The sequence below is a fragment of the Amborella trichopoda genome, chromosome 7 (assembly GCF_054954075.1).
Source record: "Amborella trichopoda isolate Santa Cruz 75 chromosome 7, AtrichopodaSantaCruz75HAP2 v2.0, whole genome shotgun sequence".
NCBI lineage: Eukaryota > Viridiplantae > Streptophyta > Magnoliopsida > Amborellales > Amborellaceae > Amborella > Amborella trichopoda.
The window spans coordinates 629703-652487 of record NC_142342.1 but is presented as its reverse complement, the minus strand read 5'-3'; the positions used below and the strand labels follow the sequence as shown (position 1 = coordinate 652487).

General features: G+C 35.7%; 2 protein-coding genes across 5 annotated transcripts; one reads left to right on the top strand and one right to left on the bottom strand.

Annotated features, from left to right (window-relative positions):
• Positions 1 to 584: 584 nt before the first annotated feature.
• On the top strand, positions 585 to 7877 carry LOC18444272 (V-type proton ATPase subunit G 2). 4 transcript variants are annotated; one of them, XM_011628800.3, is made up of 4 exons: positions 585 to 835; positions 7115 to 7207; positions 7311 to 7411; positions 7587 to 7877. In XM_011628800.3, exons 2-4 carry the CDS (start codon positions 7120 to 7122, stop codon positions 7728 to 7730), a joined length of 333 nt encoding a protein of 110 aa, XP_011627102.1. In that variant the 5' UTR covers positions 585 to 835; positions 7115 to 7119; the 3' UTR covers positions 7731 to 7877. The 4 variants fall into 4 exon arrangements, with proteins under 4 accessions (XP_011627102.1, XP_006854509.1, XP_020529269.1 ...); XM_006854447.4 differs by having other exon boundaries at positions 589 to 835; positions 7120 to 7207; XM_020673610.2 differs by lacking the exon at positions 585 to 835 and adding an exon at positions 4626 to 4803.
• Positions 7878 to 10507: 2630 nt separating this feature from the next.
• HDS (4-hydroxy-3-methylbut-2-enyl diphosphate synthase) lies at positions 10508 to 18200 on the bottom strand. Its single transcript, XM_006854446.4, has 19 exons — positions 17825 to 18200; positions 16968 to 17125; positions 16567 to 16673; positions 16379 to 16479; positions 16172 to 16248; positions 15933 to 16052; positions 15605 to 15835; positions 15156 to 15272; positions 14894 to 14968; positions 14661 to 14738; positions 14120 to 14179; positions 13957 to 14019; positions 13292 to 13436; positions 13047 to 13185; positions 12699 to 12776; positions 12445 to 12604; positions 11886 to 11984; positions 11696 to 11800; positions 10508 to 10888 (listed from the first exon to the last, which is right to left on the bottom strand). The coding sequence occupies exons 1-19, from the start codon at positions 18033 to 18035 to the stop codon at positions 10787 to 10789; spliced, it is 2226 nt and encodes a 741-aa protein (XP_006854508.2). The 5' UTR covers positions 18036 to 18200; the 3' UTR covers positions 10508 to 10786.
• Between the last annotated feature and the right edge of the window lie 4585 nt (positions 18201 to 22785).

Below are 22785 nucleotides of genomic sequence, written 5' to 3'. Positions count from 1 at the left end.
CACCTCCTTCATTCGAGCTTGAGACGGGTTAAGCGAAAAATTAAGGTCTTTACACTTTTTAAATCAACCTACATACTAGCATAGGACTCATAAAAGGGTGAGGTTTGTATAAAGTGGCAACCTTATACTATTGAAGGAAGATGTGCCTCAAAACTATGTGGAAAGTGCACTTTCCATGCCATAAAGCGTATCAATAATATGGAAATCTATTGTTGCCCCCAATAATAAAATTTAAAGTTTTAAAAATTGTGACAATCAAACAAAACACTTGAAAATATTGAAAAATAGATGGTCCAAATAACGGGTTAGAAGATGTACTATTTATAGGATTTTATGAATCTTTTTTTTTTTCATGTATATGAATCTCGAGGTCGAGTCGAGGGTTACCAGCCTAAGAACAATAATCAGTAGTGGTTTATTTAGATGCACTATACTCGTATGGTAGGAGGTTGAGACCTCATATAAACGTAAATAATCAGTAGTGGTTTATTTAGATGCACTCTACTCGTACAGTAGGAGGTTGAGACCTCACATAAACGTTTTCCGTCATAAAAACCATGTCTTTTTATGAACCATGTGGGTTCGTTTTGTTGGACATAATGGTAATTTATTATTTTTACAGATTACCGCCAAGAGTCGAAACCCGCTCATTTGGGTTTACACTTCGACGCTGGATTTCTTTTTTAAAAACACGAGTATTTCGCTCTCTCTCTCCCTCTAAAAACACACGCTCTCTCTCTCTCTAGATACTCCTCTTCCCCCTTCTCTCTCAAGACTCTCGCTCCCTCCCTCTCTATCAGTCAAGGGGTGTTCTTCCTCCGATAAGCTTCGCGAGGTTGGCTCTCAACACAAAACCCTAAATTTGTGTTTCTTCTATGCTCTCTCTGTGCTTGAATTGATAGATCGTTTTATTGGTCTGTAGTAAACTGAATGTTTTGAATCTTTTGTGTTTTTTGGACTAGATCTTAAGCCCTTTGAGCAATGGCGGTTTTGTTTGGACCAGGACCTATTGTTTTGACATTATTTTGTGTATGAATTTTAGGAAATTTGGTGGATTAAGAGATTTGGGTCTCTAATTTCGCCTTAGTTTTGAGATTGGTGATTGATTATGTTTTATTATTGTAAATTTATTTTAGAAATAGAAGTTATGGATTGGTTTGGATCAATATTTTGTTCAAATGCTATGTGCTTGTCTATGCGTTTTAGGGTTTATTTGCTGTTTTTTTTTATTATGGCCTGAATTTTGATCCATTTTCTGTAATTTTTTAGGCATTTTGAAGCTACTGATTTTGTCCATAATATCATGAAATTAATTCGCATGATTGAACATGATTTCAAGGTTGACTTCACGAGATACATATTGATACAATTTAGCGTTTTTTTGAGTAATCAAATTTAAATTAATTTGTTGATTAAAATTGTGAATTTTGACAAATATATGTTATTCTTTCTCTCTGTATAATAAGACATTTTTTATATTTTATTGTATTTATATTCAATTATATGTCATGAATGTATAATTATCATACAAAAAAATTTGTATTTTTCAATTTTATTGTCATTTTTTTTAATGCAGTAAAACGTCTGTTCATGATACGTGATTAACTTATTCTTATTCTTATCTACAATTTGACTTTATATTCTGCTGGAAATAATATGATTTGGATCATGCTGGCTGTAGTTTGATTTACAAGAGAATACTTTATTTTTATAACAATTAACTTGCAATGCAAAATTGGAATTATATTGATGTGTGGAAAACCAACTGAAAGAATACATGATCTCTCTTTTACTCCTTGGAGCAAGCACGGGTGGTGAAAGAGCCATCTAAAACTTGAGATGGGATTCAACATAGATCACGTATTGTAACGGGAACATAACTTTTAAATAAAAAATATATTCTGAAAAAATGAAGTCCTCTTTCGTTTTTGTATTAGGTTATTTCTTTTGTTGTTGTATGCTACGTAATAGAATTCAGACAGGAAAACGTCTCAAACTCTAAGTATTCACCTATTTTTACAAAGTAATGAAAGTTCATGATGCACCTCTCCTAATTTATTTTAGAAACTAAAAGAACACTATTTTTGGAGATTTATATTTTTTTTTGAAAAAAAATTTGGGACAAAAATTACCAATTCGGCCAATTCTACGAACCGATACACTGATCCGACACGAATATGGGTGTGAACGATTCGGATCACAAATCCGCTTTTTTAAGTACTGCATCAAACAATACCTTTTCCCCACAAAAAAAAAGGATGCAGTTTCTATAAGGCCTAGGTTTTATGAAAATAAAATAAAGCCTCGCCTAAAATCCTTGTCCAGAAAGCACTTTGGGCAGATGGCTTGAACATCAATTTTCAACACTGATTATGAGATTTGAAGCTAAAAAATATATATAGATCTTGCGGATTGTGAAAACTTTTGTTTAGGGTGAAATGGATGGTCTAGATAATAGGTTACAATACATACTAATTTTAGGGCTTGAAATCCTAATTTTTCTCACAACCATAATGGTCAAGGTTGAGATGGTCGATTTGAAGGTTTTTCAATACCAAAACTACAATTTTTTATGAGTTTTGAGGTGAGGCTTTACTTATTGGATACGGTTTTAGTGAGTCAGCCAACTCACCTATTACCGTGCGGTCCATTGTCGATCTAACATCCATCGATCTAACACCCATCTCTAAGATGGATGTCAGAAAATGTTACATCTAGTAAAAGTTAAAATGAACAGTGAAGAAAGGATTTCAAAAAATAACATTTATACTTTGTCAAAAGAGAAAAATTCTAAATTTAGATTATTGTCGTGTTTAGATTATGAACACAGTTAGCATGCGGCCAAGCCCACATATGTAGAAATACGGGCTTGGCAATAAATATATTTTTAAAATATAATTTGATCCTAATTTTTAGAGAATATATAATTTTTTACATGGAGATCACGTATGTGAAAAAATAAATAAAATTTGAAAACTTGAAATGATAATTATATTAAGAAAACATTTGGACTATTAGTTACAATTGTTTTTAGAGGGACTACCTATTTGCATCCATCTTAAAGATGGATGCTTTATACGTTTGGATTGCATATTGTAGAAATGCGGCCCAACCCGCATGAAGCAATTGTTCTTTAGACTATTGATCTATAAAATTTTTAATCGAAAATGAATCCTTGAGATATATTTTGTTGGGAGACCGCACAAAAATAGTTGAGTCGACCGACTCACCAAACACTTCACTATACCTATTCTATAGGGCAGCAGCCCTATCCGAACATCGTCCAAAAAAAATTGGACATTTTTCAACCTCCAAAAATTATCTCCATTATCAGACCTAACCCTAGTCTCAACTGTATAAATAGCTCCTCTCCTCTCTCCGAGCTTCATTGTCAACAAGCTTTTCTTCGCTTTCGATCAGAGTATTTGGCATTTCTTTTCATTCTATTTTCAAGGTATTTTTCTTATACAAGCAAGGTTTTATTTTCTTTGACCATGGCTTTCTTCGTTTTCTTCTTGATAGGTGATTTATGGCGTTTAATTCTCTAGGTTATTCTGAGTTTTTAGATCTTTCTATTATGTGTTTGTGCTACAGTTTCTGCGTGCTTTCATACCATGGCTTATGCGATCATGTCTTTAATCTGTTTAGGGTTTTGAGGGGTACCTTTTTATCTTGATGAAGGTATATGGTTAGGCTTTGCTGGGTTTCAGCTTTGTATTCTGCAGATTATTTCGTTTTCGATTGTAAAGAGTCAAGTTTTAGATTCCGGTTAGGGTTTTTGTGAATTCCCGCATGCTTTTGTATGTTGTTGTAGTTAGATATATTATTTTGTTCTACCTCTTCTGATGGAACTGATCTGTGATCTATTGTTACCTTTCTGCAGTGATCGGTTTTAACTTGAGTTATGCTGTTTCTTTTTCCTTAAAATTTTCTCTGATATTCAGAAAGTTATTTGGTATAAGTGATTATGGTCAGTACAATCTATATCATCTGTTTTGCTCTATGTTGTTTTTTGTAGAAATTTGTTGTATTTGATCTGCTATTGACAGCTAAAGTAATGGATAGCTCATGGCGTGAGATTTATTGAAGCTTTTTTTGTAGGGAATTTTTCATTTGCTCTCTATTGTCATTTTAGGACTTGAATGTTTATTTCTTGGTCCTAGTAGATTTGGGCTGGAATATTTATTTCATGGTCATAGTAGATTTGGATTTCCTTTGCTGTATCTATATTCTGTTTTTCTTTTTTTGCAAGGATTATTTCTTATTTGCGAATCTTTAAGTAGGTTTGAAAATCATTCTGGCATTTTATCTCCTTGTTGCATATGACCTTATCAAAGGGATTTATACGTCTGATCCATGGTTTATAGCTGATGATCCATCCATGTCCTTTTTGTGTTTGATTTTGGGTCAGGGGTTTGGAGAGAATGCTTTGTAGTTGATAAGAAACTTGGGAGCAAGCCTACTACAATATTGTACAGTAGGAGGTTGGGACCTCATATAAACATTTTCCCTCATAAAAACCATGTCCTTTTTATGAACAATGTGGGTTCGTTTTGTTACACATAATGGTAATTTATTATTTTTCCAGATTACCGGCAATAGTCGAAACCTACTCATATGGGTTTACACTTTGACGCTGGATTTCCTTTTAAAAACACACGAGTATTTCTCTCTTTCTCTCTAAAAACACACACGCTCTCTCTCTCTAGATACTCCCCTTCCCCCTTCTCTCTCTCAATACTCTGAGCTCCCTCTCTCTCTATGTCAGTCAAGGGGCCTTCTTCCTTCGATAAGCTTCGCGAGGTAGGCTCTCAACAGAAAACCCTAACGCATATTTGAAGGTTAGCTTATCGAGGTAGGCTCTCAACACAAAACCGTAACACATATTTGAAGGTTGCACATGAAAGAATCTTGACAGAAGAAAGAGGGGTTCTGGGGGTAATGGGGTTAAGGTTGCACATGAAAGAATCTCGACAGAAGAAAGAGGGGTTTTGGGGGGCATGGGGTTATGAATGTGATGTGTGTAGAGAACAGGGAAAATGGTAGACTTTGGGTTTAGAGTTTTGGTCTTATATTGAAACCTGTGCTTGATAGTTGAAACAGAATTATACAAGTTGAAAATTTTGGAAGAATGGTATCTATTGCTGCCAGTTCAAATTTTACTGCAAATTGCAAAAAGGATTAAGGGAGGTTGCATCCTTGGTGTTGAACTAAGATTTTAATGTGAAACATATCGAGATTGTTGGATTTATGAGAATAATATGTTCAAAGAAAATATGAATTGGGTGTATGGAATTGTTTATCATGTTGATTAGGGTGACTGAATTGTGTTGATTTGTGTTTTTATGTTATTTGAAGTTAAGCATCTTTATTATGAACTACTAGGGCATCTAGATATGTGGATGAAGTTGCTGTTTGGTTTTTTATTTTTTTTGATAAAGTTGACTTTGTATTAATAGAGTATAAAGACACAAAAAAAATATAGGCAGTTCCCTTAACAGGGTGCCCTGTACAAAGACCTTTTAAGGTACATGAGACTCTACAGCAGAACCAAAAAAGAAGGGATGAGTGCTAAGGGGGGTCGGGATTCCCCTGGGAGAGTTGAGACTAGATCCCTCCCTTGCTAAAGAATCTGCCTTGTTATCAGCTTCGGGATAAGTGTGTCTCCAGGAGAATTGAATACTGCTACTAAGATGGGCAATTTCCCAAAGATATTATCGAGTCTCCATGGGCAGGGGGCAATGCCGGATGCCTAGGCGATGGTGTTGCTGGAGTCCCCTTCTACCATCACTTGTGTACTCCATTGAGGATGGAATCTTCTAAGTCCCTTGAGTAGAGCCTTAGCCTCTGCTACTGTGGAGTTCACCACTCCAATAGGTAGCCTCTGCTACGAGGAATTCTATGGGGTCTGAGTTGCAGCAAGGTTGGCCAATGGTGGTGCAGGTCTGTAAAAGAAAAGATGGAGAAGCTATTGTGATTGAGGGCCCAAAAAGTGACCAGTGATCTTCTCTTTTTGAGACACACTGTTTGATTATTAGGAAATACATGACCACTAGATATGCATACACATATTAATCATTTTCTTTTGGATAGGCTAGTCTGGGATTTGGAAGGACCTGCCCCTTTGTATTACTATTTATAAACAAATTTTTTTTTGAGTGAAATTTACTATAAGTGCGTTACCAAGTAATAAAAATAGAAGTATTACAAGAGGTATGGTGACCCACAAAGGTGACTCTATACAAGCCCCAAAGGGTCCAAAAAATGTACAAAAAGGATAGGCAATTCAGAGAGGCTTAAAAGAAAAGGTAGCCACGAAAAATAGTTCCCAATGGGGGAACTGGAGCAGGCCCCCTCTTTTGCCAAGAGGTCAGCGTTTGAATAAGTCCTTTAATATTAATTATTTATAAACAAACTTACATTGAGTTTGTGGAATCTTATCATTTCATTATAAAAAAAAACAAATTTACAATGAGTTTGTGGAATAAGTCCTTTTATATAGCTATTTATGGTTTGCCCATCTCACTCTACTAAGAATATTTGACGGTTGACATACACATACCAATCCTTTGGGCCGTAGTCAAATATAGCACAAATGTAAGAGCTTTTGAAAAGGACTTCACCTTCTTTCTTTCTTTTATTTTTAGGAGAGGAAGATAGTTACTTGATAGACTACTTTGAATAAAAATGTACGCAGCTTGTGGAGTGACAGTAGTGGATAGTCATTAGGAACTCTCAGTGCTAGCTCATATATTCACTACTTTGTTGGGCTCCTTGATATTAGAATTATGTAACCAGTAGACACAATGACCATAGGAGTAGTTATTCTGCAAAATCTTGTCCATAACGAAGTTTATGCAGTTCCTCCTCAAACCTATACAGGCATTCCTTTTCTTGGATATGTTTCATGGTCTGGACTAGCCGTTTTGTTTTTTATTCTTAGTTTCTTAGCCATAAACCATATTGCTTATGCATTAGACTTGAATGACTTGAAATCTCTTTTCAAATTGTCAAGTGAGGTATGGTCTTTGATTGTCTTTGCTATCCTGCATCACAAAAACTTTGTATCTTTGTTCAATGTTATGGAACTGCAGCTTAATATTTTTTTCGGCAGGGAAGATGGAAGCTAACAGGGGTCAAGGAGGAATCCAGCTCTTGCTTGCTGCAGAGCAAGAAGCTCAACACATTGTCAATGCGGCAAGGAGTGGTACACAGTCTATCTCACCCTTAACGATTTCAACAAGTCAATACTTTTGATAAAAAAGAAAGCTACTATTGATATTCACTTTTCTCTTCCATTTTCTTTCAAGCGAAAATGGCTAGGCTAAAGCAGGCCAAAGAAGAGGCCGAGAAGGAGATTGCTGAGTTTCGTGCCCAGATGGAAGCTGAATTTCAGAGAAAAGTTGCAGAGGTACAATCTATTATTTGTGTATCTTTGCCTTTAGATAGTATTTTACTTATTACTTTTTACAAATTATTAGTACCAGCCCCAATGTGTGTGTGTGTGTGTGTGTGAGAGAGAGAGAGAGAGGCTTGCAGTTGTTTTTGATTGTTTTGCTTATCTCCTTTTGGTCTGAATTTAACAGAGCAGCGGAGATACGGGTTCAAACGTTAAACGCCTCGAACAAGAGACAGAGGCGAAGATCCAGCACCTGAAAATGGAGGCCTCGAGCATTTCCCATGAGGTGGTTCACATGCTTCTCAAGCATGTCACTACAGTGAAGTACTGATCTCTTTATCTGTCAGTACTTACCTTCCTTTGAACTGTTACTCTCCATTCCCTTCATTTGGAGATGCCTTCATTTTGTTGTGTAAGACTCCGATAAGATGTTTGTTGCCTTCCCCTCTTATGTACATTTGTTGGTTGGTTTGGGCTTTGTTCTTGCTTTGCTTCATTTTTTTGAGATATTTGAGTTCATACATTAGTAATTTTTGCATTAGTTCATCTCTGCCACTTTCAATGCACACTTCACTATTTTGACTCTTAAGATATATACTCACCAGCTAGAAGGCTGGGCGATGCCCAGGCCTAGTCAGCCAAATTAGGTGGATATCCCTGGGCGCCTGGCTAGGTGCTCGGGAATCCGTCTAGGCAGCCGCCTAGGATTTGAGCCTTGCCCAGGGGTGGAAATGCCTTTTGTTGAGGGCATTTTTCTTTATCATTTTTTTAATAAAGGGGCAAAATTGTGGGTTTTAAGTTCATTTGAAACCTAAAGCCCATTAGACCCTATTTTAGAGAAAGAAAGACCTCAAAAAAAATTTCTTTCTACTGGCTTGCTCAGGTTCTGGGTGCCAGCCTAGGCGCTGACCCCCGGGCTGCTTAGGTGCCTAGTGCTTTTTGAAATACTGAGATCATTTATTTTCAAGATTTTCAAGTGTTTATTGATATGTATTGTTTTTAAAATTTTAGATTTTATAACTAGGGACGGAAATAGAGTTTTAAACCATGACAAGGCATTTGATATCGGAATGTCATCTCTAAGCTAATTTTAGAGGCAAATGATTTTCAGTTCTTGAAGGCTTAGATCTACCATTAAAACCTAAAATTGAAGGTATTAAAAATACATTTAAAATGTATTTTTATTTAAATTTATTTTCCCAAGATTCATCATATTCGCCATGGTTGAGATTCTCCAACAAACAAAATTTTCAATTGAAGTTCCATCTTTAATATGAATTTGAAGGGGCGGGTTCGTGTAAATAGACGAGTGAGTGGAGAATGATGCGTAGTATGGAAGTAGACAAGCAGCATACTAAAATGTAGCTTCAAATGTATGTTTTCGGCAATAGGTGAGGCTTGTTCTGTTGTTCAAGCAGGTTTGAATTACTTGAGGGGGATTCATCTCAGTCATCCGTTGTTGTGAATACATGGTTCAGATTATATATGGTGACTATTTGTATAGATGCCATTGTATAGGGGGATTCATCTCAGTCATCCGTTGTTGTGAATACATGGTTCAGATTATATATGGTGACTATTTGTATAGATGCCATTGTATAGCCTTTTTGGTATATTATTTGTGCATCGAGTTCGAAGGTGAAAGTTCCAAGAACATGCGTGGAACCTAACTTAAAACAACTATATTATATGGGATTGTATACAATCACAACCCCTTGTGTATATTTGTTGTCAAATTGGATGGCTTAGGCTAGTCATGGAGTTTGAGATTAATTTTTTTATGAATTTTGAATCTTTTCAATGACATTTTTATAATCATCCAATTTGGAATTTAAAGGACAAGAATGATTGTGATCTCTTTGTACAAAAATTAAATGTTCTGTATGCTTTGTCATATTATATTACTTCTTGAAACCTTAGTATTAAAGTTTGTAGAAAGAGTCTTTAATTGTATAACACCTCCATTCACTTTATATCATCGCTTACTCTTCGAGTATAATATTAGTTGAGTTTAGCAAGAAAGCGCATTTATCCCTTGATGTAACTGGTTCTTTCTTGATGAAAGACGAAATCTATTTTTAATGAGAGCGCATAGACCGTATTCACTTTGATAAACCTTGCCTGTATGGGTGCGGTTTGTATAGATGCTCTAAACAATCAACGTAAAGCACACCTTCAAATAATGTCGAGAAATGTGGTTTCAATATTAGGAATCTTTGTGATAGCTTTAAGATTGTTTTCATCTTTAATTATAAAATTTAAAGTTTAAAAAATATTATAGATCGAATAGATTTATGAAAACTGGAAAATTGACAATCCAAAAATACATTGCAAGATATATTATTTTCAAAACTTGAAATCCATTTTTTTTTCTCATGTCCATGCTGCTTGATGTCGAGATGATCAATTTGAGGATATTTGGGTATCAAGACTAACTATTTATAGTGAAATTTTTGAGGTGAGCTCTATTTGATTGTTTAGAGCTTCAGCTCTATATAAACTTTTTCCTATCTTTATTGAGCTATCGAATCAGTCCAGAGAGCTATGGGCCACTACAAAGTAGCACCAGCGCACACACCCCTAAAACCAATCCACATTAATACGGAGCACATCCTTGGCAGTGTTTGTAATAAACCAAAGTCAAATCTTTTCTTGTACCTAAATCAATAGTCGTTCTTCATTAGGACTGTAACCTACGAGACTGTTTAGTTTCATTACAAAAGGACTCCCACTTCAACCACTTCAGCCATCATCATCGTCAAAAAATTTTCCCAATTAATTGGGATTGACTACTCAAATACCGGTTTGTACCAACTAATTAAGGTTAGCTACATGAATCCTGATTTGTCATTTTGGGTCATTTCTTTAAGATGTAAAATCGGGAGTTGGGTGTGCCATTTCTTCACATGAAATCTGAAACTTTGAGCTCAATTAATGGTACGTCCAACCATCCAAGCCCCCAATTTCACATCTGATGGATGGGGTGATTGTGGCCCGTTTGCACCTAAAGTGAAATATTTCACAGCTAATGCCTTGCAAGATGAGAAATATCAGGATATATTTCTCATTTGCAGCTGCAATTTTCAACTCTCATTCAGTCACTTTGCATTTCAAAAACCATCATCAATTATATTACCAGTTAAAGAAATATGATTACATACTTATGTGGATCTAATCTGATGCTGCTCAATTAGACTGGCCCCCACCTTTCAGCCTATCCAGGTAACTGCAGGAAGAGACAACTCCAGGGGTTTGCAAAATTTACAGAGACCTTTCCTGTAACCTCCATGGCAGTGCAGCAAGTAATTACTGTTGCAACAAATATTTCCACGTGTATCCTCCAGGGAAAATCTCCCTTTTCTTGTAATAGACAAATTTTGAAAGAAGTTACTCTTCGGATGGAGGATCAACCCAGCGCCCGTGATCCTTGATCAGTTGAATCAAAGCATCAGTTGCGTGTGCCATCTCAATTCCACGCTTCACTACAGTCTGAAACCACAAAAGTCAAGAAATGTTGAGCTACCATTTGCCTAGCTGTGGGACAGTGGGATGCATTTTATTGGCTATTTGTCCCATTATACATAGAACATACATACATTGGCAAAATCTCAATAAAATTGCAGATAACATGATAAACATCTTCGTGCATTTGAATCATCAGATACTATAAATTTATCGGGATTCATTATGAGTTTTGACAAACTTTTACATTGGCTGCGTACCTAACACAACCATGCCCTTTTACCAGGGTATGGGATGGGTTAAGGAAAAGTTTAAGGTCTTCGCCCTTCTTAGACCGCATTTCAATGTAAAATCAAAATGAAATAATATCAAAATAATAAGTACCTTTTCTGAACGAGTGTAGAGAAGCTGCATACATCCAGGTATTATAAACAAAATTGATACTTTCAATGATTTTTTTAGTCTATCTCATGGTGTCACAATTTTCTAAATACTAATGGCAACACAATCTTGGGTCACATGTATGGAGAACAATATTGTTTTATAAGCTTTAATACCGTGTTGTGTATATGTGACCTCAAGAAAACCTCGTAACACAAATAGACTAGATGTGAACGTGTGCGTAGTTTTTGCACACGTGGTATTGCACCACTTTGGCGGAGAACTCGGAGGAGACTAATAAAGAGGAAGAACATAAATTTTGGGAGGGGAAAATAATAAACACCAAGTGACAAAACAACCTTAACATACTTAAGAAAAGGGAAAGTATAGAGCTAGAGCAAAGCACAAAGTGGTCTATAATATATGGCATTCAGCAATGAAGAGAGTGTTTACCTTCCCAACGTATAGGTCAATTTTGCCAGGGGCACCACCAACATAACCAAAATCTGCATCTGCCATCTCACCAGGCCCATTCACGATGCAACCCATTATTGCAATCTGGCCATATCCCATTAGAATTAGGTTTTTGGTTTAAAAAGAAGTTTGATAGGATTACTCTTATTGGGAGATATACGGAACATACCGAAACACCAGGTAAGTGTGATGTCTTCTCTCGTATCTCAGCACTAATCTCTTGAAGGTCAAAAAGTGTGCGTCCACAAGAGGGGCATGAGACATATTCCTGGAAGAACGGCGCATGTGGGATCATTAAACTATTAGACTTAGATGTCCAGATATGCATCAATATAACCTTGAACATTTGCAAGATAATATAGACATGCATATGTACTCTGTGTGTGCGCGTACGAATATGCCTCTGTGTTTATGTGTGGGAACACACATGCTAAGGCAATATTTGAATGCTTCTGTAACTCATGCCTATGGGAAAAAACATAGTTCTATGTTTTAAAAGGTTTACATATAAGTGGAGAGTCTTAATCATGAACAACTGGAGCCGAATTTTGCCTTTTTCTTTTTGCCAATGAGTGGGATCTATTCGTGAATAAGTAAGGGAATAGGAATGTTTATGAACCCAAATTATGGTTATATGATCCATGCATGCATGTACAAGTAGTTGCATATGTGACACCTATACAAAATAAAACCACAGAAAAAAACACAGAGGTAGCTTTTTCACTTACAGTTTTTGTATTGCGCATTCTGCACCCTTGAAGTAAATTGAAAGACGTGTTCCTCAGAAAATCAAAGTCTTGGTCAGGGGCTTCCAATAATAACCCATCACCAAGGCCATCCACTAGAAGGGCACCGGCATCAGTACCAGCACCTATGACTACATCATCTCTGCAGGTCCAAAAAACAGCTTCAGCTCACGGTTAAACCAAACAGATGCATTATTCCACTGTAGTGAGTTCAATAGATTTTATAAATTACAGACCTGTGAGCTCCACTGGGGAACTGTAGATGGTGAATTACGGGGAAGTTCAGAGCATTGTCTGCTAGATACCCGAACAATCTGCAGTCGAAAAAGAAACTCAAGCTTCATACATTCAACTTTAAGCATACAATCACATTTCAGATAAGAAACTTGTAGGCTGATCGACTAAAATTGAATATCACTAGAATAGTAGAAAAAAATATTATTTCAAAGTGAATGATGCAAAAACCTTGGAATGTGATAAAGTGACATTTCTCCCCAGTCATGGCATTCAAACAAAATAAATACACCAGATTTGTCCAGCCAAAAAAGCTTTTTTTTTACATATGGGTAGAATTAATTATTTACCTCCTTGCTGCATGTACACGGCTGATTTTGTCCTCTGTTGGAGGTAAATTGTTCAGCAACATTGTAATGTCCAAATTCTTAAGAATCTCCAACTCTTCATAGGGCTCATCGCCTCGAACAGATACAGCCAAGCGGGTGCCTGAATGGGCCATAGGTGTGACGCAACATTCTAAATTACACAATGACACTATAGCTAGAATTATAGAAAGAACAGTAGAAATTCAAGGTGCAATCAGAATAAATACCTTCTGGCAAAAGCTTGTGAGCACCGCTTGATAATTCCTTCAAGTTTATGAGGACCATGGCATTAGGCAGGGGTTTTGTTAGCTGCTCCGACAAGGGTGTAAGGACCCCCATAGTTATGTCTATCAGCCTTTTGAGTGCAAGCCTCTGATCACAAATAGATATCTTTCAGAGCTCATCATGTAAAACCCCTCATAACCCATATAACACAAAACTTTATTGTTTTCCTCAAAACGAAAACTTTTCTTTTATCATGGCTAGTATTGAGGATGATCCTCTTTACGGAAACAGTCTACATGATATTTTTATCATTGTTTGTAAAGTGTCTGAGTTTTAAATGGAAAAAAAAGAAGGAAAAGTATACAATGAAACTATTTATCTTTGGTAAGAGGTGGTCACAATTAATCTTGACCACTGGATGTGAAATTGGACTGCTGCATTTATTCCATTGACCAGGTTCAATGTTCCAAAGAAATTTTGTTGAACTTTGTGATACACCCAAGCTACCAGATTTCACATTGGATGGTTATAAATAATTGTAACCTCCTTGTACCAGAGGTAAATGGTCCCATTGCATACAAAATCCCAAAAAAAATAGAAGGCATCAGCAGAACCAAGAAAATAGAACTGAAGGAATTGTACAAAGTTAAAATGTCAGAGTCTATACCACATCACTATCATCAGTTGGAGGAAGTTCTCTCACAAGGATAGTATCCACGGTAGCCAGATCCTAATGCATACATACCACAGGCTTTAATTCACAAGCACCACTGTACAGAAAAATAGCTTCCAATGTTAAATTGCAAATCAGAGATCAGATAAGCACATACCTTGAAAGGCATACCAACTACAAGCTTTGCTGCAAGTGATTTGTAAAGAAGCTCAGGTGTCTGATAGAGAAGGAAATTACATTGAGTGAGGAAATATTAAAAACGGATGATGAAAACTTGCAAAATGCCATACTGGTATTGATAGCTATTAGCGTAAAAAAAAGGAAATGGATAGTTATATTCAAAGTGAGAATAATAGTGTCCACAGGAACCACATCATTCATAACATGCAGCATGCATGAAACTCAAGTGAGACATGTATATAAGACAATATCATCCACCCCATACCCTTAATGATGCTGTGTCAAATAGCGCCATAAGTATGTAGTCAAAGAATCATTCATAACTAAGCCTGAGACTGACCACTATTTCATAATGAAGCATTAGATTTGTCATATACTTGTATATGACCAGAGACCTCTCTGTATTCAATAAGAATAACAGGATATATACTTCCCTTTCATGGTAAGCTTTTAAAATTTATAGGCAAAGCAACAGAATATATCCATCTGACATGGAGAATAAGTAAATTAATTGTTACCTTCAACTGTTCAAGGGACACTGACATAAGAACAGAGCCATCACGGTGAAGGACACCTCTGTAGTCAACCTCTTCACCCTGCAATTAACCACATTTTCAGTGTCAAATCTACAGAATTCGCATCAGAATGACATGGAGAAGTTAGAAGTAGACCGACACAACGAATAGAGAAAAAGGTATACGGAGCACTGCTTTCAAGGAGTATACTGGAATCCAAGAGAACAACAACTAACCTCCTTTTGCACTGGTAGTTGCCCAGTCCTACGCTGAAAGTCAAAATAATGACGGTGCTTTTCCTTGAATGGGGCCTATTGGAAAGAAGCAATCATACAAATTTAACAAGTTTCTGATCAGTCATCAGATTCAACCCATGTTTTCATGGAACAGATTACAGCTTTTATTTTCCACCGAGCAAGCATGTCCACCATAACCAAAGCTTCGCAAGCATCTAAGTTAAACCAGTTTCATAATGACAATGTCTATATGCATGCTTACCACTCCTTTCTGAAGTTCTGCTGCTTTCATCCCAAGGTTTGCTAGCCTTCTACAAGGATCTATCTCTTCCTCCGGTGGTTCTGTCAGTGAAACTCGAATTGTATCTCCCAAACCATCCTGTATGAAACAAAGGGTCACAAGTTTGCCAGATTACCTTTTATTTTCTTCTCCCTCAGAAGAGGTTTTCAATATTAAGAGCTCTAAGCACATGGCTAGCTCTGGAATGATATATGTACTGGTTTCCAAAATTCAGGGCCCCACCATTTCAATTTAGCTGAAACATATCAACTAAATCAGAAGTACAACTTTCCAAAACTACCGATTAGCTACTATATCATACATATTACAAATGTTCCTGATGGTCTACAAGATGTCACTTACTTTGTAAACATTTGTATTGAACACTCACAGAATACATGAGATACCGGGGGGAAGGATTTTGAGAAAACCTGTAAAAGGGTTCCTATGCCGATAGCTGATTTCATCCTTCCATCTTCACCTTCACCAGCTTCAGTAACTCCCAAGTGCAGAGGATAATCCCATCCTTGAACATACATTTCCGCAACCAGTAAACGATATGCTTCGACCATGATTACTGGATTGCTCGCCTTCATTGAGAACACAAAATTATGGAAATCCAATTTTCGGCAGATCCTTGCAAATTCAAATGCTGATTCTACCTGTTTGAAGAGCATAACAACATCAGAATGGAGAGGATAAAATAAAGATTCCTTATCTTGAAAATAGGAGAGATTAGAATGGTCGCAATCAACTAACCATTCCTCTAGGGGAATCACCATAGTAACTCATGATACGATCAGAAAGGCTTCCATGGTTTGTTCCTATTCGCATGGCCCTTCCATACTTTTTACACTTCTCAACTAATGGACTGAAGACCTGTTAAAGTAGGGAAAAAAAGTCATACAAGGAATGCCAGTCAAGTATAGTACTTTGCCTGAATGAAATATACAGGAATTACAAAACAAACAAACAACTAGGAAGACGATTGAACTGACCGCTTCAATGTGTTCAAGTTCCTTCTGATAGCCTTCGTCAGTGTATTCAAGCTCTACAAACTGAGCCCGCCTATCAGCTGCAAGCAATGATCTCAGTAATTGAACAGATACAAATTTCTCTGTGGGGATTAAGAAGCATAAATTTATCACATTGGGAAAACTTTGGTCTTAATTTTTTAAATAATGGGGGAAATGTGGTTCACATACCAAAGTTCCCAGGGTTGACCCGGATCTTGTCGAAGCACTCAGCAACTCTCATCGCAACAGGTGGGGAAAAGTGAATGTCTGCCACAAGTGGAATATTGTAACTGCAACAAAACACAAAATAAGAATAATATTATTTAACCTTTTCCAACATTTCCAGCCAAAGATATATGGGAGGTCGTAAGTCCTACTTCTTTTGAACAAGGGTATTCTTTATCTCAAAACAAGCATCCGCTTCTTTCTTCCCTTGCACTGTTATTCGAACAATATCAGCACCCTTATCGGCTATCCTCATGACCTGACGAAGGAATCAAGGACCGAATAAATGCATAGAAAAAACCCATCGATGAGAAATCACATTCATGAGAAAATTAGCATCGAAGTATAGACCTTTCGGTGAAAAGGAATCAAGGAAAAGCATGGATAGGTTTTCAATATGCCGATTTGTTGGATGACTAAGGAAAAAGGAATCAAGATTTGGCTCTTACAGATATAATAAAAAATTGCAGGATAATATGACACTTCAGTTGATAAAAATGGTAGAAAGAAAGTAGAACAACTCGATAAAAAGATGGAGAAAGAATTTAAAGACCTGTTCCACTGTTGCGGTGACATCCTTGGTATCAGTCGTTGTCATGGTCTGAATTCTTATGGGGTGTTGACTACCAAGAGCCACATTTCCAGCCATCACGGTACGGGTTTTTCTTCTTACCGTTTTGTGTATAGATTCACAATACTTTTGCCTAGGAACTGAAATCAGAAAACCAAAATTTATGAAATCAGAGGTTCAATGCCATGTAGAAGAATACAAGCAAGTGAATAAATCCAGATCACATCAAATTGAAAAAGGAAAAAGCAATTCAATCCTCAAATTTAGCAGCATACATGAGGGAGAGAGAGAGAGAGAGAGAGAGAGAGAGAGAGAGAGAGAGAGAGAGAGAGAGAGAGCATTATGAGTCAACTAAGAAAAAATAAATGAAATTGCAATTCTTGTGACGCAAGAAAAAAGAGCAGAAGATTTTTACTAGCAAAGAAAAAGAGCAATTTAGTCATACCACAAGAAGGTTTAGCTCAACAGGGAAATGCATTCCAACATTAAAAAAAGAAAAAGAAAAGGAAATAGAACAAGTATCTGCAGGCAGAAGAAAGAATGAAATTAAAAAAATAAAACTAAAAGAGTTCAACTATACAAACAAACTAACCAGCTTAAAGAAACTTACCAGCTCCAAAAAAACAAAAGTAGGAAAATTTATGTAGACCTAATTCTGATTATAGAACTCAACCAGTTGAACTAATTCTAAATTGGAACAAACAGAAAAATTCAAATTTTGGGATCAAAATCCCCCTACTTCACAAAAAGAGAAAACCAACCCAAAGAATACACCCATAAAAGAAGATCCAAATCGATAAAATTCAACAAGATGAACATAGCCTTAAAAAACCACCCACCAAGCAGAGGACTCCCATCTGAAGCAGGTTGTAACTCCACAGTCTCAGACCCAGAGTTCCTCACCACCAAAACCCTATTTTTCCTCGACCTAATCCTCTGCAAGTTACGAGTAACGCCAATTTTTGCAGACCCAACTCCATTATAGAAGCTCAAACCACAATCCGACCTCTTCAAACAAGAGAATGAAGCTGAAACTGTACCAGTCGCCATTTTCGACAAAACCTCGAAGAATGTCTCCTTAGAGCTCAGAGAAAACCTGTAAATTGGCTAATTTGGGAGGGATCGAAGGATCTGGAGCTCGAAATTGTGGATGTAAGAGCTTCACTGTGATAAAAATTATATTTTGGAGATGAAAATTGTGGATATAAGAGCCTCACTGTAATAAATTGGAGAAAGGGATTTATGAAGAAAATGAGAGGGGGAACCTGCAAATAGAGACAAGGAGAGGGATCTTTGGCAAAACAATACCTTTCAAAGCTTTTTTTTTTTTTTTTTTTATTCCTTCTCTTTTTACTGGTGTTTGGCAGTTTTGTAAAGGAATCTTATGGGGAATTAGGGTTTATGCCTGAAACAACCGTAAGAAAACACTGTGAAAACTGTTAGAAAACAAGTCAGGGTCATTATTAGAAACCAGGTCAGAGTCATTAAAGTGAATACTCAAATGGATTAATAACGTAGAAGGAAGAGGAAATTAAAATTAGGATCTACGTCTAAACAAGACACTGTGATTAAAAACTGTAAAAAATCAGTAAGGTCATTGAAATGAGGTGCTTGGAAATTTTTAACCAGAAATTCTCCCTTGTTTTTTAATTCTACAATATTCATGACTGCCTTTTTTATTTTTAGCTTAATTTTTTTGGTTTTTCTTACCTCTTTCTTTAAAAAAAAAAAAAAGGAGAGTCAAAGAAACAGGAAAATCAGGTAAGGTCATAATAAAAGAGTACTTGAATGGAAAGGTAAGGCGCTTAGAAATTATTAAGCAGAAATTGCCCATGTTTTTCCTTTACTTGTGTAATTTCCACTCCTTTTTTAATTCTTTTTTTACTTACTCTAATGAATTTGAAAAATGGAGTGGTTTATACATGGAGGACCTCAAGGCCCAATTTTAGTGTTGAAAACTCTTGTGACCAATGGTTTAAAAAACGGATCGGTGACTTGGATCGGGTTTTCAAACAATTGATTTGGATCGGCGAATCGGCGATCCGGATCGAGAATCGGGTGAATCGGTCAGAATAAAGCTTAAAAAAAATTCGAAAAAATTATTAAAATTCATTATAAATATTGTTTTTTAGGAATTCAATAAAAAATGAGGGTACTCCATTAAGAATTTTCATGTTTTTGAATGAATATGCGAATATTGATATGTTCTTTCCATGCATGAACCGCCATTCAGCATTTAATTTACAGTATTTCGTGCTCATCCCTACACTGTTGCTGTTGGGACTCGATATGTGAATAATATGGCTGGGATAGGGTGGTCTCAGAATCATCATCTCTCTCATTTTCTCTTTGAATAATATGGATTAAAAAAAAAAAATAACAAATTTTCAAAAAAATCGATCATGGATTAAAAAAAAAATCATAAATTTTCAAAAAATTCTATCATGGATTACAAAAAAAATTCGATCATGGATTAAAAAAAAAAATCACAAATTTTCAAAAAATTCAATCATGGATTACATAAAATTCGATCATGGATTACATAAAATTCGATCATGGATTACATAAAATTCGATCATGGATTACATAAAATTCGATCATGGATTACAAAAAAAAACAAACAAAAAAAAACAAAAAATTCAATCGTGGATTACAAAAAAAGAAAAAAACAGTTTGATCATGGATTACAAAAAATTCAATCATGGATTACAAAAAACTCTATCATGGGTTACAAAAAAAGCAAAAAACAAAAAATTCAATCATGGATTACAAAAAAAAAAACAAACATTTCGATCATGGATTACAAAAAAAAACAAACATTTCGATCATGTATTACAAAACATTCGATCATGGATTACAAAAAATTCTATCATGGGTTACAAAAAAAAACAAAAAAAACAAAAAAATCGATCATGGATTACAAGAAAAGAAAACAAACATTTCGATCATGGATTACAAAAAATTCTATTATGGGTTACAAAAAACCAAAAAATTCGATCATGGATTACAAAAAAACAAAAACAATTCGATCATGGATTACAAAAAAATCGATCAAGTATTACAAAACAATCTATCATGGATTACAAAAAAAAAAAAAAAAAAAAAAAAATTCCCTTACGGACTCGCCGATTCATTGTTCGGACTCGCCGATTCCGTATAGTGAATCGGCGATTCACCGTACAGAATCGTTCGGTTCTCTCTAGAACCGGACGATTTCCGATTTTTTAGGCGATCCGGTCCCCTTTTCACGATTTCCGAGTCGAACCGGGCGAGTCCGGTTCGACTCGGCGTTTTTTAAAACACTGGTCTGAACCATTCATTGTATTGGAGTAAAAGCTCTCCAAAATTGATGACTAATATTTCCATGCTACTTTGATTCAAAAAATAGGAATATGCTTTTTTTCAGGGCAAAGTCTCCTCATCATGAATGGTGGATGGCCGCACATATCATAGTTAACAATGGTCATATCCAAAGGCTACAAAAGAGTTTGCATGAAATAAATTAGTAAAAGAGTATTATATATAAAAAAAATTTGACCAAAATACCTTTAAAACAATTTATGGGTATTTTAGTAGATTTTATATTAAAAGCATTATATTACTATTGTAATTTGTGCATTACATAAAAACATATTTATTATTGAAATTTCAAATAAATATTATTTTAAATAAAAATAAAAATAAAATACAAAACTCTTATTAGGCCATTACCAAGTTGTATTTGAACCATAGGTTTATAAAGAAAAAAAAAAAGGTTCTATTTGAACTCTTCAACCGTGTTCGTGCACCCAAGTATACTATCCATTTTACCCTATACCACATTACACGGCAAAAGATAACTTGCTCCAGGAAGCATACTGTCTATTTGCTCCATCCAGTAATTCTCTCGTTCATATTTCTTTTTCTTTTCTTTTCATTTTCTTTGTTTTATTGTGGACATAACTGTACAAGGACAATGAGGATCACGTTGAAGGTCCTCTTTTCAAAACAAAGAAACAAAAATGCATGTGTTTCTCATTATAAAATTATAGAAATTATGGGTTTCTATTTTTATTTTTTTTGTCTGGACACTAGGCTAAAAACAGGCAATTTCCTAAAAACTCTTGTTCCACATGAAAGGTTTCGGAAACGTTTAGGGTGGAGATTTCGTGAAAGTTTCATGGGGATTGCCTAGAAAAGGATGGGAAGCAAGTCCTAAGACTGGCAATCGAGTCACGTCAGGAGCCATGGTCCGGGTATAGGTCCAGGCATTGGACCTTGCGCGTTCGATCCGAGTCCAATAGCCTAGACTAGTAGCATTTAGGTCAGTTATGGGTCCAGGCAGACCTGACCTGGATATCATTGGTGTGTACATAATTAAATATTAAATCAATTAATCAAAACTTTAATTACATTGATACAAGGAAATATCTGATATTGTAATATGGATTAGTTGGGATAGTCGGTTCGACCCGACCCGAATTGATTTTTGGATCAAGTTTGGGCTGGGTCCAAGTCCTACCAAATCAATTTGGGCCAGTCTTGGTGGGGAGATGTTGCACCGGGTCGGCTCCGGGTTCCATAGGTAGGTTTTCAAGTCGATCCTAATTCCTACCCGTTGCAACTTCTATATTTTTCTCTTTAAAATTTAAGTGCATGTTTGTTTCCGTTGAAATCTCTATTATGGAAAGAGATTTCAATGAAATTAACGCTTTCGCATATTTATGTACTTTTCCTTCTTAATTTACGGCATTTTTTAAGGAATCTATTTTGGAAACCACTTTGAAATGTCTACGGAGCAGGACATTACAAAATTATATAGTGATTTTGCTTATATAAAGAGACGACCAACTATAATGTAAAGATATACGTGTTTCGACAACGTGTCTATAACTACGAGAGATATAGTTTTTTTATCTCAATGAAAAATAGAGTTATAATAGCTTTTTTTTTCATGTCTCTCTATATTTTTTTTTACCCTAAATAACCCCGTCGCTGTCCAGATAGATGGTACAAATTACTAAAATACCTTTTATATATATATATATATATATATGAATTCAACCAATTTCTACATGTTTACTTTCTCTCTCTCTAAAGTAGTGCATTTAAATGTTCACTTTCTCTCTCTCTAAAGTAGTGCATTTAATTGGGAAAATTAAGTACACGTGGAAACCGAGGTTGAAAACAATGGAATTCAAAAGAGAGAGGGAGAGCTGTTATGGAAATGGGGCCGACTCATCTATTTACATTAGTTCTCCTCCTCCTGTCAGATTTTGGATAAAAAATTTCTTGGGTTGACAATCAATACCATGGTAAACATGAATAAATCATGTTTTCTGATATATTTTTTTCAACCGCTAATTTAAGGGATTTTGGTGCGACCACCACCTTTTACATCTATCTGTTAGATGGATGTTTCAATGTGTGAAGGGATGCACATATAGAAATGCAAACTAATACTTTTCCTTTGTTTTTTCTCTAGTTTAATCGGGATTTCAGCATGTACCCCACCCATTATACCGATACGAGAAATAAGTACAATGTATATAGATTAAATAAGAAATAAAAATAGTATAAAGAATTTTATCCTTACCGCGCTCACTCAAAACTTTGAGTTGTAGAGACGAGAATATGAGATCATTTGAACCCATATTTTGAATCATAAAACAGTACCCAATAGAGATATGATTATGGGCAAGATGCTTCATGAGGAGACGAAAATCACAACACAATCACCATTGAAAGAAAGAAGGGATATAGAATATGTCTTTGTGGCCTAAAAGACTAGAGGAAAGCCATCACAAAAAGAACTTATCTC

What these genes read in the sequence shown, in the direction of transcription:
- LOC18444272 (XM_088871968.1), top strand. Translation starts at nt 4,762, where the DNA reads ATGTCAGTCAAGGGGCCTTCTTCCTTCGATAAGCTTCGCGAG. An exon ending in CCTTCGATAAGCTTCGCGAG is followed by an intron (nt 4,804 to 7,119) that starts GTAGGCTCTCAA and finishes TCGGCAGGGAAG; the next exon opens with ATGGAAGCTAACAGGGGTCA. An exon ending in TGTCAATGCGGCAAGGAGTG is followed by an intron (nt 7,208 to 7,310) that starts GTACACAGTCTA and finishes TTTTCTTTCAAG; the next exon opens with CGAAAATGGCTAGGCTAAAG.
- HDS (XM_006854446.4), bottom strand. Translation starts at nt 18,035, where the DNA reads ATGGCGACTGGTACAGTTTCAGCTTCATTCTCTTGTTTGAAGAGGTCG. An exon ending in CGTGTACATGCAGCAAGGAG is followed by an intron (nt 12,777 to 13,046) that starts GTAAATAATTAA and finishes TTTCGACTGCAG; the next exon opens with ATTGTTCGGGTATCTAGCAG. An exon ending in GAATGCGCAATACAAAAACT is followed by an intron (nt 11,985 to 12,444) that starts GTAAGTGAAAAA and finishes CCGTTCTTCCAG; the next exon opens with GAATATGTCTCATGCCCCTC.